This window comes from Barbatula barbatula (genome assembly GCF_947034865.1).
Source record: "Barbatula barbatula genome assembly, chromosome: 6".
NCBI lineage: Eukaryota > Metazoa > Chordata > Actinopteri > Cypriniformes > Nemacheilidae > Barbatula > Barbatula barbatula.
In genome coordinates, this window is record NC_136765.1 from 8,382,856 (window position 1) to 8,403,698 (window position 20,843).

The 20,843-nt window shown below is 39.8% G+C and overlaps 2 protein-coding genes across 3 annotated transcripts; both read left to right on the forward strand.

Annotated features, from left to right (window-relative positions):
• Nucleotides 1–396: 396 nt before the first annotated feature.
• On the forward strand, nucleotides 397–17,329 carry ttbk2a (tau tubulin kinase 2a). The gene is made up of 15 exons (XM_079457815.1): nucleotides 397–632; nucleotides 2,327–2,477; nucleotides 4,935–5,082; nucleotides 5,818–5,891; nucleotides 6,181–6,321; nucleotides 6,423–6,527; nucleotides 6,614–6,679; nucleotides 6,764–6,856; nucleotides 6,937–7,062; nucleotides 7,153–7,310; nucleotides 7,429–7,633; nucleotides 7,719–7,930; nucleotides 8,022–8,547; nucleotides 13,364–14,193; nucleotides 14,330–17,329. The coding sequence occupies exons 2-15, from the start codon at nucleotides 2,409–2,411 to the stop codon at nucleotides 14,775–14,777; spliced, it is 3,201 nt and encodes a 1,066-aa protein (XP_079313941.1). The 5' UTR covers nucleotides 397–632; nucleotides 2,327–2,408; the 3' UTR covers nucleotides 14,778–17,329.
• Nucleotides 17,330–18,160: 831 nt separating this feature from the next.
• On the forward strand, nucleotides 18,161–20,773 carry noxred1 (NADP-dependent oxidoreductase domain containing 1). 2 transcript variants are annotated; one of them, XM_079459027.1, is made up of 6 exons: nucleotides 18,161–18,388; nucleotides 18,459–18,628; nucleotides 19,023–19,203; nucleotides 19,578–19,735; nucleotides 19,832–20,033; nucleotides 20,126–20,773. In XM_079459027.1, the coding sequence occupies exons 1-6, from the start codon at nucleotides 18,174–18,176 to the stop codon at nucleotides 20,271–20,273; spliced, it is 1,074 nt and encodes a 357-aa protein (XP_079315153.1). In that variant the 5' UTR covers nucleotides 18,161–18,173; the 3' UTR covers nucleotides 20,274–20,773. The 2 variants fall into 2 exon arrangements, with proteins under 2 accessions (XP_079315153.1, XP_079315154.1); XM_079459028.1 differs by having other exon boundaries at nucleotides 18,180–18,388; nucleotides 19,671–19,735; nucleotides 20,126–20,600.
• Nucleotides 20,774–20,843: the final 70 nt, after the last annotated feature.

Sequence of the window (20,843 nt, forward strand, 5' to 3'; positions counted from 1 at the left end):
CGCGTTCATTTTTATAACGCTTTTTAACACTATTACGTTGACGTAGATTTCTACGGAGTTTAGACATTCTTCGATCCGCTTTTTTGAGATAAACTGTAGATAAACTAAAGTATGGAGATTGTTCCTTGTGTTCCGTGTGTTTCTTGACGAATAAAGTTTTGATGGCAGACCGTTTAATTGTCACAAAAAGCTGTGCGTTTTACTATATTCAGCTAGAAATGTTATGCCGTGACATCAGGATGCGATTTCATCCCGTTCAACAGCAGAGAGCGCACTTGAATCTCGACCAGGGCAGGCGCGCTCTCGTAGAGCGGTCCGCGGGCACCAGCAGAGCGGAATGCTAGTTCACGCGCCTGCTGTTGCGAAGGGCGATAGCGTCGCGAACGAGCGCGCAGCAGACAGAGAGCGATCCGAGAAGGACGTCACGAATCTGCAGAGATGCTGACGGAACAGCGAGAATAAAGGGACGTTTACGTTGCCGTCTTTGCATATGTCAGAGCGCAGAACACCTCCGCCCGTCTTCATGGATGAGCATTTCTCGTATTTATACCATTTGACGTCTTTAACATGATTGTGAAGTATTTTGGGGAGATTTATTAACCACACCCGGCGCTGTGAGGATCGGGACTGAGGTAAGAAACATGGATGCAGATACACGGCAGAATGACATGCCGTCAGTAGGAGCTGCGCTCTTGGTAACGTTAGCGCGGAGACTTGGGACGGGTCTGTTTTTCAAGGTCGTTTTTAAGTGAACGTTAATATGAAAGGTGAAGTGTGTAAGCGTGCGGGGATGTGTTGTGTGTTGACTGTAGCAACGCGACGCATCGAGCTGCGCGGATCACATTTCAGCACGTCGGGCCGCCGCTGCCATGAAACCAGATGACATTTTAAAAAGACCAGACATTTACGTTTACCGCGATAATAAAAGGTCGGATGTGTTTGACATTACACGTCATTTGCGTTTCCCGACGGCAGAATTTGCAAAGCAGCAAACGTCACGTTATGCTTCATAATCTGATAATGATTAAACCACTATAGCGATCCCCCCAAAAGACCGTGTAATACATTACGAAGTGTTACACAATGTCTTTCAGTCCCTTTAACATTTAAACATCATTCGTTTTATACGTCACTGTGTGTTAGAGCTCCGCGCATCCATGACAGCTGTCAATCACTGTAAGCTCTTTAAAAGCGTGAGAGTTAAATCTGACGTTAGAGATGAAATTGATGGGCTGTGGCCTTGCATTCGGCCGCAGAAACGACACTGTACATGTGTACTGTAAACAGTGCAGGTAACTTATACAGAAAGTGCGTTAGAATAAATGTCAACCGAATGTCACCCTCAATATGCCTTATGAATGAAGTTAAACAAATGTGTATTCTTTTTACTATGCATGGATGTGGTTTCAAGTTGTTTGTCAAATGAATCCCACGATTATCTCCTTTCACAGGTCAGTTTCAATGGTTTTTTACACATTATTATTATATACGAGTTAAAAGAAGGACGTAAGCAATAGGCCTACATTGTCCAGAAAGCAATGCTGGAATTTGTGTGTGGTTTATTGTCAGTCTGGGGTATTATTCTAAAGCTTTGTTCATGGTTGGTCTATTTACTAGTGTTAAATCTTAGACGTTTTCATATATCCTATATTTATTATTAACTTTATACCTTTCATAAGCCTATACTGTGAGCATTACCTGAGAGATTTCCCAAAAAAACACAATAACCTTGATGAACTACGGTACTCGGTAATGTCAAACGTCTCATAAAACAGAACAATCTTTCTTGACAGTGTGTGTTCTCGAGCATCAGCATTTCCTTCCTGTTTGTCTGGATGTTTGCATTAAGGCCTAAGGATGGCTGAGATTAGTTCAGTTCAGTGTTGTGCTGTTTTCAATGCTTACATCCATAAGTGACTGGATGTTATAAGGGACATCTGCTCGCGTCAGGCCTCAGTCACCTAACAAATCCATCCCCAGTCTTTTTATATTATCCTTCCAATGTTCCTGTGTACAGTAACTACCATTACTTCACCGTATAGCTCAACAGTGATTCAATTCCCATAAAATGGTTTCAAATTGTTGAAAATAGCGAACAGTGTTTGTCAAACTCCAAAAAGGAAAAAAGCGTCATCAAGATAGTCCAAACATATTTCATATATGCTAGTGTTTCATATAGGCCTATTATATATTATTATATCTAGGAAAACAAAGTGCATTATATCTAGGGAAATAAACCAATCGCTTATTTGTGTTGTCTGCCACAGATACATGTATCTTGTTTATATAGCAATAATAAAATGATGTTATGTGTCTGTTTTGGCAGGCACCTGAAGGCTCCAATGCCTGGCTCAGGCCCCTGTCGCCGGCGTTAGGGGTGGAGCTCAGAGCAAACCACAGAAGACAGAATGAGTGCAGTGCCGGAGCAGACAGACCTCCTGTCTTCGGGCATCGTGGTGAAGGAACGATGGAAAGTAGTAAGTCTTCAGTTCTTGTTTTATTCCAACAGATCTGCTGAAAAGACCAGCTTTGACTATAGATTTCCCTGCCGGTTCAGGCTGGTTTATGCTGAGTTGTGCCTGGCTGACCATCATGGTCTTTGGCATATTGACCAAGTAAGTCCTGCTGGTTATGCTATCAAGCTGGAGACCCACATCCACAACAGAATACATGTAAGCACCCAGCTTGCTTGTTGTTGCCAGACCGAAGCAAAGAGATTTCAGTTTGCTTTCTTGAAAGCCAGCAGGTTTTGCCTGCCAAACATAGGACTTCTTTTAGCGGTGTGTCTGTGTGACTTTCACTGTGTAGTGAATAGTGGCAGGTCTCGTGATGCAGTGTGTAGTACGTTCAGTAGTGTGTTGTTTCCAGTGACGACACAAATTGTATAATCCTGCATCTCTAGAGAAAGACAAATCTGTCTCTGTACTTGGATGTCTAAGGAGAAAAGGAGGTGACACAAGAGGGCAGAGGAATTCATGTAATGAAGGGAGACATGATGCCATGAAAATTATGTTACAAAATGTAAAACATATTTTGGAAGTTGATCGGACAAATATTATGCTATGACGGTACAGAGGACCAATGCATGGCTTTAATTTTTCTTATTTGTTTATTTAATGACAAATTGTAAAAATACAATTTGGTTTTAAAATAAAAATGGTGCTGTGTGTACTTTTTTGGAGGATCTATCAACAGAAATGCAATATAATGAACTATGTCTTCAAAGGTGTATAAGGTTAATGAAGAGTTATGTTTTTAATGAGCTGTTTCTTACTACAGTCCCCTTGCATGGAATTCACCATGTTGTTTCTATAGTTGCCCTAAACGGACAAACTGCTAAGAGCGTGTTCTGTAAATAAATGATCTCCGTCGGAAAAGAAGTGAAATTGTGGCGTTAACTTGGTTCTGTGCTTCTAAAGGGAGGGAGGAGGGGTGGAGTTAGCCATTTGTTGCACCGCAAGATGCCACTAAATTTCATACACTGGACCTTTAAATGGAGCAATACATGACTGTTACCTTTCCTTAGTTTGCCCCTGAGCACTCAGAAAAGTTAAGTAAAAATTACATACAAAATGCTTATTTTACATTTAAAATTATGTATTAGACGTAAATTAAATATCAAATATCAAACAAAAGAATAAAAAATGCACGATGTGAGTGCAGAATAAAATGTCAACCAGAAGAGATTTTTCGATCCCGCGGAATGTAAATAAGTAGGCGTGGTTAACTCGGCACTCTGCAAGTTGCGAATTATTATGTAAAAAACATTTGAATGAATTCACCCATAACAAATGAACAAAACAATTGACCTTTCAGTCTGTAGTTTTAGTTTTAGGCGAGCAGAGGAGAAACTTGGGTTGAAACTTAATTTGATATATTTAGTTCATTTTCATAACTTGCCTTCATTTTAACTATGGTGAGCATTTAAACTGTATTAAGTAAATCAATTAAATCAATCTAAGAAAAATTAGGTATAAGATATAAAATAAAAATAGGAGATCGTTACCGTGAAATATATCGATATATCGTGCTAGCAAGTTGCTGGATTTTTCTGGCTTGGTTTCTAGACAGAGGCTAAACATTTGATTCCTTACAAAACTATAGTAACCAAAGCTTTTATTTGTAGTTAAAGTACAACGTTGCAGGGGTATTCAATTAAGAGGTTCGGTCTTTATATTTTCTTCAATATGTTTTTTGAAAATAAATAAATATTTAATAAATGTAGCCCTCTAGGATATCAGGGCATTTCTTTTATATTTTGAAATCCTCAGTATTTATGTATTGTAGGCTCTATGGCTTGGAGAATTAATAGACCCCAATTGTGCAGACGGTGAAGGGTTAACAGAAAATACTTTAATATACAACAAACATGATTGAGCCCACAAGAGTGCAAAACCACAATACAATAAAACTAAACTTCACACAAAAACCACTGACTCGTCTTGATGAACTCGCAAACCATGAACAGGGTATCAGGAAAAATCACATGGCCTCATAACAGAGGTAGTAGGCGAAACAATCTGAAAACACCAGGGCATTAAATAGGGGAGAAAATCAAGAAAGGAACAGGTGAGGGGCATGAAACCATAACAATATAATTAATGAGGAAATGAGAGGGATGGCGCGTGGCATGCCAAAGCAAGCGATGCACATGTGCTTCCACACAAAACATGTGGTACTGTCATTATCCTGTAACAGGACTCGAAAAAGCTTGACAAGATGAGTCAGAATTATGACAATAGAAGTCTGATAATTAATATTTGTTTAAGAAAAAAGGGTTAAAATGATGCGCGTTTGATGGCTTGGCGCTAGATAGGGATATTAGGATATAGTGGATATAGTGGCAAAAGATCAATTACATAAATGTTCCTGTGAGCACGTGTGATGTGATTCTTTTAAACAATCTGATTCCTCCTATTTACGTTTTGCGTTAGGTGAAAAAAATTGGTGGTGGTGGCTTTGGAGAGATCTACGAGGCTCTGGACCTAATGAACCGGACCAGCATGGCTCTGAAATCAGAGTCAGCACAACAGCCCAAGCAAGTTCTGAAGATGGAGGTGGCAGTGCTAAAAAAACTTCAAGGCAAGTTGAGCACATAGTTTTGATTTCCCTATGAAGAAAAAGTTGATGGTTTAAGATAATTGTTTCATGCCAGGATATGATGAATTTGACCGATTACTAAGTTATATAAGCATTAAAATATGTTGACTTCTTAAATGGTTTCTGTGTAAAATTATAGTTTAAGTAGCTACTTTATGAAATTCTACATATTTGAAGAGGTTAATCATATTGTCTTATTGTACTATAAGAATTCATAAGCATGTGATCAAATCTAAACTTTTCTTGTTGGGCAAAGTATCAACAAATCAATTAGTCCAGCAATGACACCATCATTATCCTCAATCATACTTATACGTATCATGTTGGCTGTAATATGGCTGTATGATAGAAACGAGTGGCTTTTATCGCTTCCTGAGGGAAAAGGCTTGTAACGGGAGATCTCTCTCTGCTCCACACCCTCTTATCTTACTAGTGATGTAAACAAACACACCCTCACTACAGTGATGAACACATGGTGTGACATTACATCATTCTTCTTTTCAAACTTGACACTATCATAATAGGTACAATGGTACCATGTACTATAAATACTATTGTATATATATATATATATATATTTAAGGGGGCTTATTCTGTTGTGAGTAACACCAAATATTTAGCTAGTTATGACAATATGAGACGATTTTAACAGTTGATAGAGGAGCTTGACATTATGTTAGTATTCAGTCAAACAAAGTGTTTTTTTACCTTTTTCAGGAAAAGATCACGTTTGTCGGTTTTTTGGATGTGGCCGCAATGATCGCTTCAATTATGTTGTCATGGAGCTTCAGGTAAAAACTGACTGAAAGGATACTCTGTCATGCATTTGATCTGTCTTTTACTCTGTGTCCCTCATTTGTATAAGAGAAAAATACTTTGTATTGAAAACATACATGAAGTAAATTTTCAAGAACAATATGTTTTTCGTTTAGGAATAGGAGCCTAAATATAGATATGAAAGACGTGGTGACTTCAGACTTTGTAGCAGTGATGCATTTATTCAAAGCTTTCGTTTAAACCTGTCTGTGAGTCAAATATTGACGTCGTAATGGTTTACCGGTGTATTCCTGCCTGTTTCAGGGTCGTAATTTAGCAGACCTGAGGAGGAGTATGAACCGCGGTACTTTCACAGTCAGCACTACTCTCAGACTGGGTTTGCAGATACTGGAGGCTATTGAGAGCATCCACTCAGTGGGCTTTTTACACCGTGACATAAAACCGGTGAGAAGGTTGACTTCAGTCAGACAATTGAAATGTACCAAAAATCTTCGTTGTAAATAAAAACTCACAGAACGTCTTGTGCTTGTTCACATTGTCTTTAGTCCAACTTTGCCATGGGCCGTTTCCCTAACACATGTCGCACTTGCTACATGTTAGACTTTGGTTTGGCTCGCCAATTTACTAATTCCTCTCAAGAAGTCAGACCGGTAAGTATCAGCACTGCTCTGAATCCATCTGAAGTTCTGGTGTGCGTTTATGAACACATCTCATCATCTTTTTATTTGTCTCTTAGCCCCGCCCTGTTGCTGGATTTAGGGGAACGGTACGCTATGCCTCGGTCAACGCTCACAAGAACAAGGTCAGAATCTCTTTTAAAACATTTCTGACAAGAACAATCAACATAAATTTGATTTTCTGAATCCTTTTGGTCTTATGTTCACAGGAGATGGGAAGACATGATGACTTGTGGTCTCTGTTCTACATGCTGGTGGAGTTTTTGGTCGGGCAGCTACCTTGGAGGAAGATAAAGGACAAGGTGCTGATCAGGCTGGAGACAGAAATTAAATTTTTCTGAATATTGTGAAGTGGTGGTAATATTTATATAATTTTTTTTAGGAGCAAGTGGGGAAGTTAAAAGATACATATGATCATCGGCTCATGCTCAAACATCTGCCCCCGGAGTTTAGTGTCTTTCTGGACCACATTAGCAATCTGGACTATTTCACCAAACCAGACTATCAGGTAAAATGTCTGCACATGTATTTCATTGTTATTTTAAAGGTCTTTGGAATATCTCACAGTGATTGGTCACACTTGACCTCTTTACACTAGTTACTGAGGACCGTTTTTGAGAAGAGCATGAGAACTTACAACGTAGTGGAGAATGACCCCTATGACTGGGAAAGGATGAACTCGGATAGCTCAATGACAATCCTCACAGCGGCAAACACCCCACAGCACCACACACGCCTCACGCCAGCTCAGATGGGGTAGGTTGATGTGACTGCTTAACTTCGAGTGCATTGAGCACTCTTTGTGATGTCACATTTGTGTTTTAGGGGTAGTAGCAACACATCAGAGCTTTCATGTTCTTCTGTTCTTTTGCAGCGTTGTGAATGCCTCCTTGGTGCCTGGAGATCTTCTGAAGGAGAACACAGATGAAGTTCTCCAGGACGAGCAGCTCAGTGATGGCGACAATGCCGAGCCTGAGAACCTACCTGGATCTCCAAACCATCCTCTCAGGAACCAGGAAACCGATGTATGGGAGGACCTGGACCGTAATCGCAACCGAATCTGTTCTCCAGTCTGGAAGGTACGGGAATGTGAACCATCCACGGCATTATTTATAGACACTGAATTTGTGTCAGGTTTTATATCATGTTGTCCTCCCTTACCAGATGGGAACAGAAGAGGAGCATACTAACCAAGGAAATCAGAGCCCCCATGCAGGTCCCAGCATCGGTTCTCCGGTGCGTGTCCGCTCAGAGCTGGTGCCTTCAGACAGAGACACTCCTCTTCTGAGGAAACTGCGCAATATCCATAGTTTTGAGCTGGAGAAGAGACTAACTTTGGAGACCAAACCAAACACAGAGCGCTTTGTGGAGGCCTGGTAAGTCACTTTCGCAATAAAGTAAAATACAGAATTTTTTTTTTATCTTCTGCAGCCTTGAAATCTGTTTTCAAACTCTTTCCATGAGCAGTAAGCAGCCACCTGCTCCAGTGAAGGAAACCGATGGCTATGGTGTCCCTGGCTTGGCTAACGGAAATCAAGGAGAGCGCGTTTGGCACTACGACGAGGAATTCCGCTTGAATGATGGCTCACCCAAGCCTGCCTCCCTGGCGTCTCTTGACCTCGCCGACGGCGCTGCTAACAGCGGTTTTGTAGCTCTAAACCTGAGCTCCGGGTTGCAGGATGTCGAGTTGCATGACTGGGTGATTTTGGAGAAGGGCTCTGTTCTGCAGGACTTCAGAGAGGCGGTTGGAAGCAGCCCTGGTCGGGAGGACAAAGTCACTAGGAACCCGTCAGGAGAATGTGAAGAGGAGCCAGAGGTTTTGCAGCCAATGGATGAATCACCGGATAAAGAGTCAAGTCCTAGTCTAGTACAAGGAGACATCCTAACACCTCATACCAGCCAGGACCCAATTAGAATGGACCGGTTGGAACTGAGTGTAGTTCCTACCCCCTCCAGCCCTGGTGAGGCATTGGCTGAAGGAGCGCTCACACAGGTAACTAAATGTCAAATACATTTCAAAGATTTTTAAAGATTTTCTGCTACTTGGACTTCTGTCTATGCTTCACCAAAGTGGTGTCACTGGCAGCGTAATATTTGTCCCAAATTATTGTTCATGTTAGTTCAGCCTAGGCTGCAACATACATTGATCTGTTTGGGAAGAATGGAAAAAAATACAGAAAATAAAAAAGCCTCCATATGTTATTTGTTTCTACTAAAAAAATACTGTAAACTGTCTTAGACGTGACACAGCACTGTGCTTCTCATTTGGTATGCGACCCTTGTAAGTATCAAAAACAAATTGGGGCATATGTTTGATAATGTGCCTTGATTTCATCATAGGTGTACTTATGGTACTTTTGTTATTTGGATAACGTGATGTGAAAAGCACGGCTGCTTGCCTTTGTATTGGCTGCTTGAAGCTACATTCAGCCTATCATGATTTTGCTGATACCAGGGATGCTCATTTTGGTTAATTTCCCTAACCGAGAACCGACACTCATTATCCGAACATTAACCAATACGATTTTATTAATAAATCGAAATTTAATAAAAATACATGCTGCGTCGCATTTCGAAGGCTTCCTCGGGCGGTCACGTTTGTCCGCCGCATATGCCTTCTCATGCAACATCCGTAGGACGCAGACTTTGAAATGAGACACAGCTAAAGTTGACAAGGCAGATTTATTTTAACATGCAAACAGCAACATAACAAATAGATCAACAGAACCTGCATTCACATATCACATTTTCACAAACCTGCAGCGTTTTGGACAATAGAGAAAAACTAAAATAATATAAATCCAATTCAAATAAGCAGGCAAAAAAATTACTTAAGAAACAAACTAATTATGACAAACCGAAAACAAAGAAGGACCGACAAAGTTCATTTCCGTCAGAAAGTTTTTTCATCAAAATAAAAATAGCAGGCCTACCTCAATCCAAAGCTTGTAGTTTTTATTTAATAAAGTAACATGTTGACATGTTGTGGTGACAGTCTGGAGCCTGTTGACAATTAGACCCGCGCCAGAAAACAAGCCTTTCATATGGCACGGATGTCCCGGGAATGTAAAGATATGCCTCGGGAAGCACGTTTAATATGCTTTCCACCAGCCAGGATTAAGATCAAAGAGGGCATAAACGTGTCTTAGCTAAACAGATATAAATACCATCTGCTATACCCACCCAAAATACAAACTTTCTTTTTTTACTTATTCATATTTCACATTTGTATTTTTACGTCACGTCTAAAATAAGGCAAGGGAAACCATCGGTCGTGCCATTTTCTTCTCATTTCCAAAGTGCACGGGCTGCCCATGCTGAATGAATGGCTAGCACTGAAATTCCCTTTCCCGCTATTAGCTTTGCTGAGCCGTAGACACACCGGGAAGACAGAGAATGTCACAGCGCATTGCGAGCGCGATTGTCCCGTGTCTACATCTAAAACAAAGAACTTGCGCTTGAGCAAGGCTGCCAGTGGCTCTCCGTTTGGAGGAGTAAAGCCCTGACAAATGTGGCTCGAACAATCAGATCAATTAAACATGTCCAGTTTTGTCCAGTGACTTGTGTGATCCGATTTGAATCTGTCTCGAGAACGTTTCGGAACGCATTTACACGTAGTCGCACGCATCTGCCGTCCGTGAGTTCTCTCATCGCACAGAAGACAAAAAACATAGTTATTTGAAAACTTATTATTACATTATTTTTATTATTAAAAAAATTATATTTAACTTCAAATAAACATACCGTTTAAATCATTTAACTGATAGTATTAACCGGTCAAGATTTGTACTCTCGGTTAACGGTTAATGGATCAATATGAGCATGTCTAGCTGATACACGTGTCTAGACTGCAGTGTTAACAAATTAGACACATCATACAACAGTCTTTGGTTAATAAATATTTTTTAATAAACGTAATTGTCACTACGAGTGTTACAGATATTGTCTATTTAACCATCCCCATATTTACTTTGTTGTGGATGTCTTGAAGTGATAGTTCACCTAATAATGAATATTCTGTCATCATTTACTCGCCCTGTTGTGATTTCAAACCCGTATGACTTTCTTTCTTCTGCAGAACATTTAAAGAAGATATTTGAAAGAATGTTGGTAACCAAACAACGTCTACGCCCATTGACTTGCATTGGTTTTGCTCGGTAACCAACAGTGTTCATATCATCTTTTGCGTTCTGTGGAAGGAAGAAAGTCATACAAGTTTGAAATGACAAGAGGGTAAATGATGACAGAATTTACATTTTTGGGTGAACTATCACTGTAAGGCATGGTTGGCAGCAGGATAAAGGTGTCGAAGGCTGTTCATTGGCAGGCAGAGTAATGAGATAGAGAAAGATCATCCTCAGTCTCTTTTATGTCAGTTTACGTTAGTCCGAGTTAAACTGATCCTGCTGCCTGAGCTCCAGTATCCTTATTGACCTGGTCAAGACACTTGTGTGACGCTGCTTATTCAAGCTCATTACTGACCCGCTTCAAAGTTTGATTTTAGATCTCTGGAGGATGCCACACGATTCTCTATAATCTCCCTTCCTAGATTTATGATGCTGCGCACAAAAACACATATACACACAAATATTACACACCTTTGCTGCTTGCTCCCACTCTCTGATATTCCTTTTATGTACTTCTCCCCATTTTAATTAATCTTTTCACTCTTTCGATTTATTATTCCTTCCTTTGTCATCTTTGCTACCCATTCACTCGCCCCAACTTCATCACCTGCCGTCCACCGTTCTTCACCTCCCTTTTTTAGCTGCCCACTTCTCCTGCATCCCAACCTGAGGAGCTTGTGGCTAGGACGTGCAGCCCCCTGCACCTGCGCTCCCCCAGCCCGCACACTTTCCTGACCACCCTGTCGGACCCCCTGCACCAGCGTGCCCCACCCGGGATCCACCGCAGCCAGTCTGCAGACCACCACCCTTCCTTTTCCACCTCTTCGTGCCACGCCTCGCTGCCATTTCCCTCCCAGGCCCGCGCCGTCTGTTCACCTGGACGCAGGAAACTTCCTGCCATTCCAGCAGCAGCCGCAAATACCAAGTTTCCCTCAGTCATAAGAATCACCCGCGCCCAGCTTCAACAGGTGAATAGTCACTTCCCACTGTGCTTCCCATTAATCCACATGTCCTGTCAATCCTTGCACACACCAAATATGTCTCTTCAGTCACCACATTTTCTACATTCTCTATGTTTTTGCATTTTCCGTCTTGTGTTTGAAGGTGGAACTGGAATCACTATCTCCTCAGAAAGCCCAAGGAATACTGTCCTCAGTTGTGTTTGTGCATGCTCAAAATGATTTATTTCTTTTGTCAGTTGTGTCTGTTTCAAAGTTTGGAACAAAGCTAATGTGTTTCAGTTTTCTGAATTTGTAACTAACAACCTTGATGCTTTTTTAATTCTTTGTCAGTCAATTTTTATCACTCCTATAAAGTGTCTAAAAGTTCTATATAAATTCTCTCTTTTCTAACATTGAGGTGTTGCATGCGATCTGTAAAGAATCTGTTTGTATCGGCATGCGTGTTTCGTGTGATGTGTGTGGTCAAATACAGTGAAAACATAGTAAGTTGATATACGCACCGTTCAGATTACAAGCGACTTTGTCACTGCAAATTGGCGGTTAGGTTGCTAGTGGGCGTTTCCACTACTGGTGACGCTCCCTGCAGAAGCTGAAAGGAGAAGAATCACGTTAGCTCCCATCTTCACTCCTATTAGCTGCCCAAAAGTCGCTCCTCATTTGCATAAAGTTAAACATTTCTCAACTTTGTCGCATCGCTAGACGTGCCCCATCCGGTTGCTAACAGTCGCCGGAAGACGCCAGCTCTCCATTGAAATGAATGGGATCATGTCACTTTGTCGCTTATAATCTGAATGGGGCATTAAAGGCGGAGTAAGCTGTTGAGAAACGCTGTTGAAAACTGAAATCAACACTAGAAAAAAAACTAGTTTCACGTGTGTGTGTGTGTGTGCTGAAAAACACACACTGGTCTTTCTCAGGAAACCACAGAAACATCATGGCAAAAAAATACTGTTGTACCTTTAAACACAGGATTGAATTATTTATTTCATTACCGTAACACGTGCAATATTTGCTGTCATTTAAAAAAGAGTAAAATTAAAACATTCTGAAATAACAATCGGATGTTCTATTAGATGTTCTCAAATGACAAGAAAAACGATTGGCAGAATATTCATGTATCAAAAAAATATTGAAATAGTGGGACAAAAGGTCCAGGACTGATATTCTCATCCTGTAGCAATTCTATACAGGTCTGTTTACACAAACACTTTTTACAAAAATATTTTTACATTTAGTTTGATTTTATGTGAAGACACACATCGACAGTACATTTCAAATGGGTTACTTTATTGTTAAAAGCGTCATATTCTCTTGTCACGCTGTTTATTCAACATTTTTCATTCTCATTACCGATATAGGTAGTTTTCCGTATTTAAAACTTTTTTAGATGAATAATTTGATATTTAAATATACTTTATTAATGTCTGATGATGTATTATTAAACTTGCTTAGGCATCGTGAGCAAACGTTCATTATTTTGAATAAGGGGGGGGTGTATTCTTTCTGTTATCAGTTTCAAACACAGTTTCTCGCTTACTGCCCTTTTAAATTGTTGGCTTTTCTTAAACTGTTACAGAATTATTTTACAACTTACATTCGTTCAACTGGGATCATTGTCATGTCCGTGTAATGCATAGTTTACTCTCTCTCTCTCTCTCTCTCTCTCTCTCTCTTTCTCTCTCTGTCTCTCTCTCTCTCTCTCTCTCTCTCACTCTTTCAGTTAACTGCTCAGCGGCCCTCTGTGCTGTCCTCCCAGTCTGCATCTGAGAGTGCTCCACTGGAAAGACAGGATGTTGATAATGGGAACACTGAGATCCATCCACAAGAGAACACAGCAGACATCGACTCTCCGCAGGAGCTGACCCCTCTTCAACCCACCAGGCGCTCGAATGGTGAAGGGAATATTTTACTAAATGGTAATGGCATTCAGAAACCTTCCAGCCAAGTACCGAGTCTGGTGCCGTCTCCATGCACACCTCCATCTCCACGTAGTCCAGTTTTGATGAACGGCTGTCATACACCTCCTTCAAGTGCTCAGAGAGACGCCAATGATCCTAAAGAGCCCAATAGTTATTTTCTTCACGACCAGCGTTCGCTGGAAGAGAGCAAAGATGGTGTTTCCAACAGAAATGGCAGCCCTACCCCCTCGACACCCAAACGTCGACAAAGCCATATTCCAGTGCTGAAATCTTTTAGCCTTCTAGACCCACCACCAGGATCCGCTAAAGAGCAATTGCTGCAGAAGAGAGTTCACCACATCCCCATTTCACCTTGCGCCTCACCCTCATTATCCTCAGAGAGGCGGGTTATCATGGCTGCCATGCAGCGGGATCAGCTCTCCTCGGCCTCTTCTGAACGCTCTCAGGATGATGAGTCCGACCACCAGGGGGATGATGCTCCCTCGCTGTCCTCCTCCTCCAGCCCTCTTTTACGTAAAAGCAAGATCCCCCGCCCTGTCACTCCCACAAGTGCTACGGAAACTGTTACGCCACATTTTCTGCCCCGGCCACCTCCAGGAAAACCACCCAACCGCTCCACTTTGGATGGGAGGTAATCATGTCAAACCTAACGTTCTCAATTGCACAAACACAAACAATGTTTCATTCTCACGTTTTTTTTCCTGTTAAGACATTGAATACCTTTCAGTCATATCACAGGTTAATTTTTTACTTCAATTGTTTTCCAGGCTTCGGCGTTACAGGATTCGTGCCAGCAGCACCAGTGACCCAGAACTGCTGACTTGTCTGGCCCAGCTAATGAATGCCAGTTCCCCCCAAGGCTCTCCACGCCACATCCGTTCCTCGCCACAGCACACGGGTGCGAAACACATGTTTGTCAGTCCCACCAACGCTGTTCACATCCTCCACCAACGCAGCTCAAGCGCCTCCCCCCGCAGCTCCTCCTCACTACAGCGCTCCGTAAGCTCCTCCCCATCCCGGCACGAGCACCGCGGGGGCTATCTGGGTCGAAGCCGCTCCCCTCCCAGTTTTTCGGGTTCACCTCCAATACGCCGCTTGCATCCCCACATACAGGAAGGATGCTGTAGCCGTCAGGCCCGCTCCGCAACTGTATACACCCAGAGGGGAAAGGCCGCCAGCCGTGAGGTCAGGTGCTCCAGCAAGCTGAGCAGATGAGTAAATGAATTTAAAAGAGAACAAATAGCTCCTGTTTTCCTGCATCTTTATCCATTCAAGACGTTCCTTTGCCTTCTTTTTGTCATCGGCCTCATTCTTTTAATTTTAGCCTGTAGAACACTAAAGTTTGATAAGAGAAAATAAAAGTTTATTCAGGAGGCAGATTGACAAAGTGCTTTTAGTTATTTCTTTACTTTTCTTTATAACATTTTGAATTGTATGTATTGATATGGAGTTGTCTATTTGCATCAAGCTCGGCTGTTTTATAGTATTTATTGGGTTATTTATTTAAGGTTGGATGCACATTGCAGCTCTCATAAGTGCAGTGGCAGGTACACTGACTGATCATGCCACCTTCTCTTAGTTTTACTCTTTACTCTTAGCTTTAGCTTCTGTCAGCATCTTGAGGGGTTGTTTTCCAAGGCCTATTTATGTAAGTTTCTGAACATGTTGATGCATCCAAGGGGGTTGTACAGTGGGAGCGTATGCTTGCAATGCATTGATCAAAAAGTTATATTTGTGTTAATGTGGTAAAGTAGTGTAGACCATGTTTTGGTCAAAGTGAGTGCAAGACGAATGCCAACAAGCAGTTGTTCTTCCTCAAATAAAAAAGCTGATCATGGAAACAATCAACAAAGTGTTCTTGCACTTCGATGTGCCTAAAGAACTTTTGCTTTGGTATATACTGTATGGGACATGGCAAGCTCAAGCTTCCAAAATGTAGAGTTACAAGACAGTTTGGTTTTTTGTCCCTTTTGTTTTGACTAGATTTTCTGATATCCCACAGAGTTATGCAGTTTTCAGTGAATCTCGTCCAGATTTAGTGCACAATAATGCACACTATATAAATGTATACAGTTATATATTTATTGGGTATTTGAATGGCCATTTAGAATAATTAATACACATCATCACTACTGTCGTAAGAGTTCAAGTCTAATAACAAATAAGATAAACAAATGATAACTGATGCTATAGCCAATCTTTGACATTCATTCTTTGACATCTTTGAACATAATTCTATTATATGTGCCATCTAATGTCCAATCAGTATTGGGGAAAACTGTTTTACATTCCAAAAGCTTAGTATTGGTTTAAGCACTTTCTTTCACTTAGAAATATATTTCTCAAAAGCTTGCAACTTATTTTCTTTAAAGACTGAAGCATCAACTCGCTATCTTACCTGTTTTGCTTGTAATACACTGTATTATAGCAACATTTCCCATACATGACCGAATCTTTGCATGCGCTACGGCAAAATAACAAAAGGCTTACAATAAAACACAGCTAACATTTTTCTGTATACTACCTGACATTTGTACCCTGAGAAGTACTGTCAGCTTTGTAAATAGTTTTTCCTCTGGCTTGTCTTAAATATATTCACATTGCCCACATTTGACTTGACTTGAAATAAGCACTAAGGAGAGATTGTCTGTGTAAAACTGACTTTCTTACTGCTTGACTGTATGCATTCAGATACATGTATGTGGTTTGCTGGAGCATGTGGGATATTGACAGATAAAATCGTGTTCATATTTTCTCCCAGGGCCTGAGGAAAATATATTTTTTTGATTTTTAGTTATCGTTATTTATAGTTACCATTACACCATAGTGTTGCATTTATTGTTGTTAATAGGGCAGATGTTTCACCAGCCCCAAGACAATAGTTAGTTAGTAGATGTAGATAGGCTTCCAATCTCTGCAATAAACACAGTCTTATGGCTAGGAAATTACAAGGTTTTTATCATATAACATGATGATAAAAGAAGATTTTCGCAGATTTTTCCAGAATACTGCAATAAAGCAGATGTATGTATTCACCACATACTGTAAGCTGAGTAAAGTGATTTCACTCTATCAATGTTTTATCGCAAAAACAACAAAAAACTGTACAATAGTACAATAAGAGAACAAATGAATTTTAAAGTCTTTTTAACCTCTCATCTTAACGTGCATTAAGGGAGGTTCACTTGGTCTTATTTATTTTTTCAAAAAAGTAAAACAATTTGTCTTTTGTAATATAAATTCACAAATGTCTTAAAATCTGTTTAATACAAAATGTTCCTTTATCCAAGAAAGACTATTCAAACACAAAATTCTGCACTATTACGCTCAGTTTTAGTCTGTTTTTTTTTTTACATCCATCTTATTTAAGTATTAAATATTTTTACCGCACAGTATTTCTTTCCCTGCATTTAATTTTGTCATCTGTAAGGATCTTCAGAAAGAATAAAAAAAAAATTCCAAAGGGTAAAATATTCTATTATTAACTACATTTTGTTTTTGTATCACTATTATTTAAAAGTTACCTCATAATGTTGGTCTCTGTGAGGTTAAATGTATTGTACAGTGTACAAAAGATTGCTATGGGTAGGGTCTACATTGTACATTAATGTAATTATTTTCATTGTCAATGTTAATTTGTATCATAAATGCCTTGTATAGTGTTTTTATTTTTGTTTTGTTCAGTTGTTGTTGTTTTTTTCTTTTTTCATTTGGAATTATTTTGTATTTTATTTTTATAAACTTGCTATGAATAAAATTTTCATTCAGCATGCCAACAGACTGCCATTGTTGTTACTAGAAGATGCTTTATTTAAATGATGACACGTGGATAAATAAGTTCTACTGGATGTTTTCTTATATCAAATGTATGAAGAAAGCTTAATCAAGTAAGTATTAATGAAGGCAATAAACAGCGAGGAAGTGGAAAGGAAGATACAGAGAAAACGGCCATAAGATTCCAACGTTCATTGTCATTTAATCATTTTTGAGACCCACATCACCCACCAGGCACTTCAACCCAGAGCCGTTCAATATGAGAGTTACGACACTCGATATCGCCGCCGTCTAGTCACGTGGTTCACGGAGCGCTCACTAGTTCCAAACAAATCCGTGTGGTCAACCTATTTGAATGGATTTAAGCTTGACGAACAGCAACTGTATTTGCATACATTTAGCTAAATGTTAGCACATCGTATACACTGCGTATACATTCATATCAGGATTTTATCTTGGGAGAAATATGAGATCAGTCTTTGTGTTTAATTTACATTTTACAGCATTTGGCAGACGCTTTTATCCAAAGCGACTTACATTGCATTATCCTATACATTTATACATAGGTATCTGCAATCCCCTGGGATCGGACCCACAACCTTGCCATGTTAACGCAATGCTCTTACCACTGAGCTACAGGAAAGCCAAATTTAAACTACAGACCTATTAAAATGTAAAAACACGTAGTTATTTCCCCAGCTGTAAAGCAAACGCGTTTGTAAGACACTGAAATGAATGGATTTTAGAGCAGGTCTATGTGAGTGTCGTAACTCTCATATTCACCGGCTCCGCTTCAACCCATGGCTATAAAGTGTGGGACTTTTGTTTTGAAAAAGAATGGTTGCCATAGCAATCAGGAACGTTTACGTACACTATATTAACTTGTGTCACACAAACGATACAATGTTGGAAAATTTAAACTCTCTCGGATTTGAGGCTGGACTGACAGAAGAGGAGAAACAACGCGTGTATCTGCGCAGTCGCTCAGCCGGGCTGACTGTAAGTGGATGTGCGCATGCTGTGTTTGTGTGTCAGCTTGTCCACTTATTAAGGTAAGAGAAGTTGAATATTGTGAATATTTATACCTTTGCATTTATTACAGTCATGTGAGTTTTTACGCAGAATGAAACTAGCGTTAGTTTCTGAGAATGGCTCATCCTCTAAAACACCCCTTTGTGTTGGCATACTGGGTGGAGGAAACATGGGTAAACAGATGGCGATGGTTTTACTGCGTGTGTCCAGCCTCGAACCACGTGACATCAACGTCTCAACTAAAAGACCCGAGACTTTAGGTTAGAATATTATTTTTTCTTGTATTTATGATGTAAAGTCATGATTAAGCAGTTATAGTGTACACTTAAGAATATGATTCAGTTTTTTATAGGCCTGATAATAATTCAGTGTTTTCAGCATTACTTCCACTACTAAATATGCTATAAAATAAATTGAAGCAGTGTGAGTTTCATCAGTCTGATCTGAGAGCCATCTGACCAGTGTGTGGTTGAACTGTTCCTGTGGTATACAAATCAGCAGCATCATACTTACAGTCGTTACCAAGGAAACGTGTTTGCTTGTTCACTAGCCTCTTAACCACTGCCATGACAATCAAGAGCAGTTTACCCCACTCATTTACATAAAAACCAAATATCACAAAAAATACGTCTCTTTTTTTATTTTATTTTGCAGAGGAAATTTCAAAGATGGGTGTTGAATGTTACTATGACAACATTCGACTGGCTAAATGGGCAGGTGTGCTCTTCCTCTGTGTGTTGCCCTCTCAGATATCACAAGTGTGCGCAGACCTTCGCTCCCATCTGCCTTCACGTTGTCTTGTTTACAGTTTCCCTTCTGCTGTGCCATTAAAGAGGTAGTAAACCAGACAAGCTGAAAATACTTAAGATTTATTACCCATATTTCCTAATGGCTTTCTTAATTCTTCGTGGAGTAATGAGAAGTTTCAGCATTATAAATATAAAGAATAATAAGCTAAACTACTTTTACATTACATTACATTATATAAATGTTTTTATTCAATTTACACCATAAAATATTAAAACAGTAAAACATTCTTGTTTGCATAACATCCAACCAAAATAATGTATGCACAATATATGTTTTATATATCACCATAGATGCTGAGTTGAATAATGACAGCAAATCCATAACTTCAATACTTCCACAAAATCAATCTTGCTTGGAATTCAATTAGGTCTTTACAAACACTTTTTATTTTCGTTTCAGGCTCGAAGTGCTCCTTGAGCACAGCTTTATTATTAAACCCCGGTATAAATTTGTGTCTTGTGGTGATGTCACTAAGATTTGGAAACTTCACAGGGATGTGACAGCAGCTTTACAAGATAAAGAAGTGCTTTCAGCTTTAGTTCCTCTTTCAATGAGTGGTAAGCAGAAACCAAAATAATGTAACCTTGAAATTATTTTGATATGTATGTACCTGTATTAGACTCTTTTGAGTAGACTTGCACTGTTTACTAAAGGTGGCCTCTCCCTGGATCAGAGTTGGGTGTCTGCTGTGCTGTACAGTCTCCTTAACATGTGTACCGCTGAGAAATTGGGCTCACAAATGGCTCTTCGGCTACTTAATGAGATGTTTAAGACCAGCATCACAACATCAAATACATTGACTGTACAACACTTTGTTAACCCCCCCTGTGCTTCCGCTCTTATGAACTCTGATGAGTGAGTCCCAAACCTTATTTATACTCCATAATTGCAGAGAATTATGATTTAATAGTTTTGCCATACAGATTCTCTTTTCTTTTGTCTTACAGCCCTTTTCCCTGGATCAACCTGGTGGGTGCACAGACTAAAACGACTCCATTGTCTGATTTGGTGTCGGGAAATAAAAGCTTGCAAGACTGCATTTCATTTACATTTCACAATACGTTTTCAAATCTGCTAGGACCAAAAGATGCTTGACCTGGGGACACGGCTTCATATTTTCATGTGTTTGTTTTTTTAATCTGTTTGTCACACAGCCGTTCTGTATAAATTGATGTGTTATGTACATTATAATGTACAATCTAAAACAAGTGTTAATTACACTCAGGGGAAAGGTGTGTATGCCACCTGTATAAAATCTGTTGAGATGCTTTGGGGCTATATTTGTGTTTAACCTCTGTGGATTGTTGCTATCAAATGGTTTTAAATATCCCTCATCTCAAAAAGCCAAGATAAACTAGAAAACGCCATTTACGGGTCAAGGTGACCAGATAAGCAGATCCAGAACAGATCAACTACACATTTAAATAAACAAATATAAGATACAAATACAAATATTGCTGTGGTTGTCCTATTCTGTATTATGTTTGCTTTATTAACAGTGTAGAAAACCATATATAGCACTATTGGAGGATCTTATACCGCTATATCTCTACCACCTAAACTCAAATACAACATGATATTAAAAGTATTTTTTTAAATGCGTATTTGTGGAATCATTAAATTGTCTTTCTCTGGACATTTCTCAATCCAGGAAAGAAAACTGCT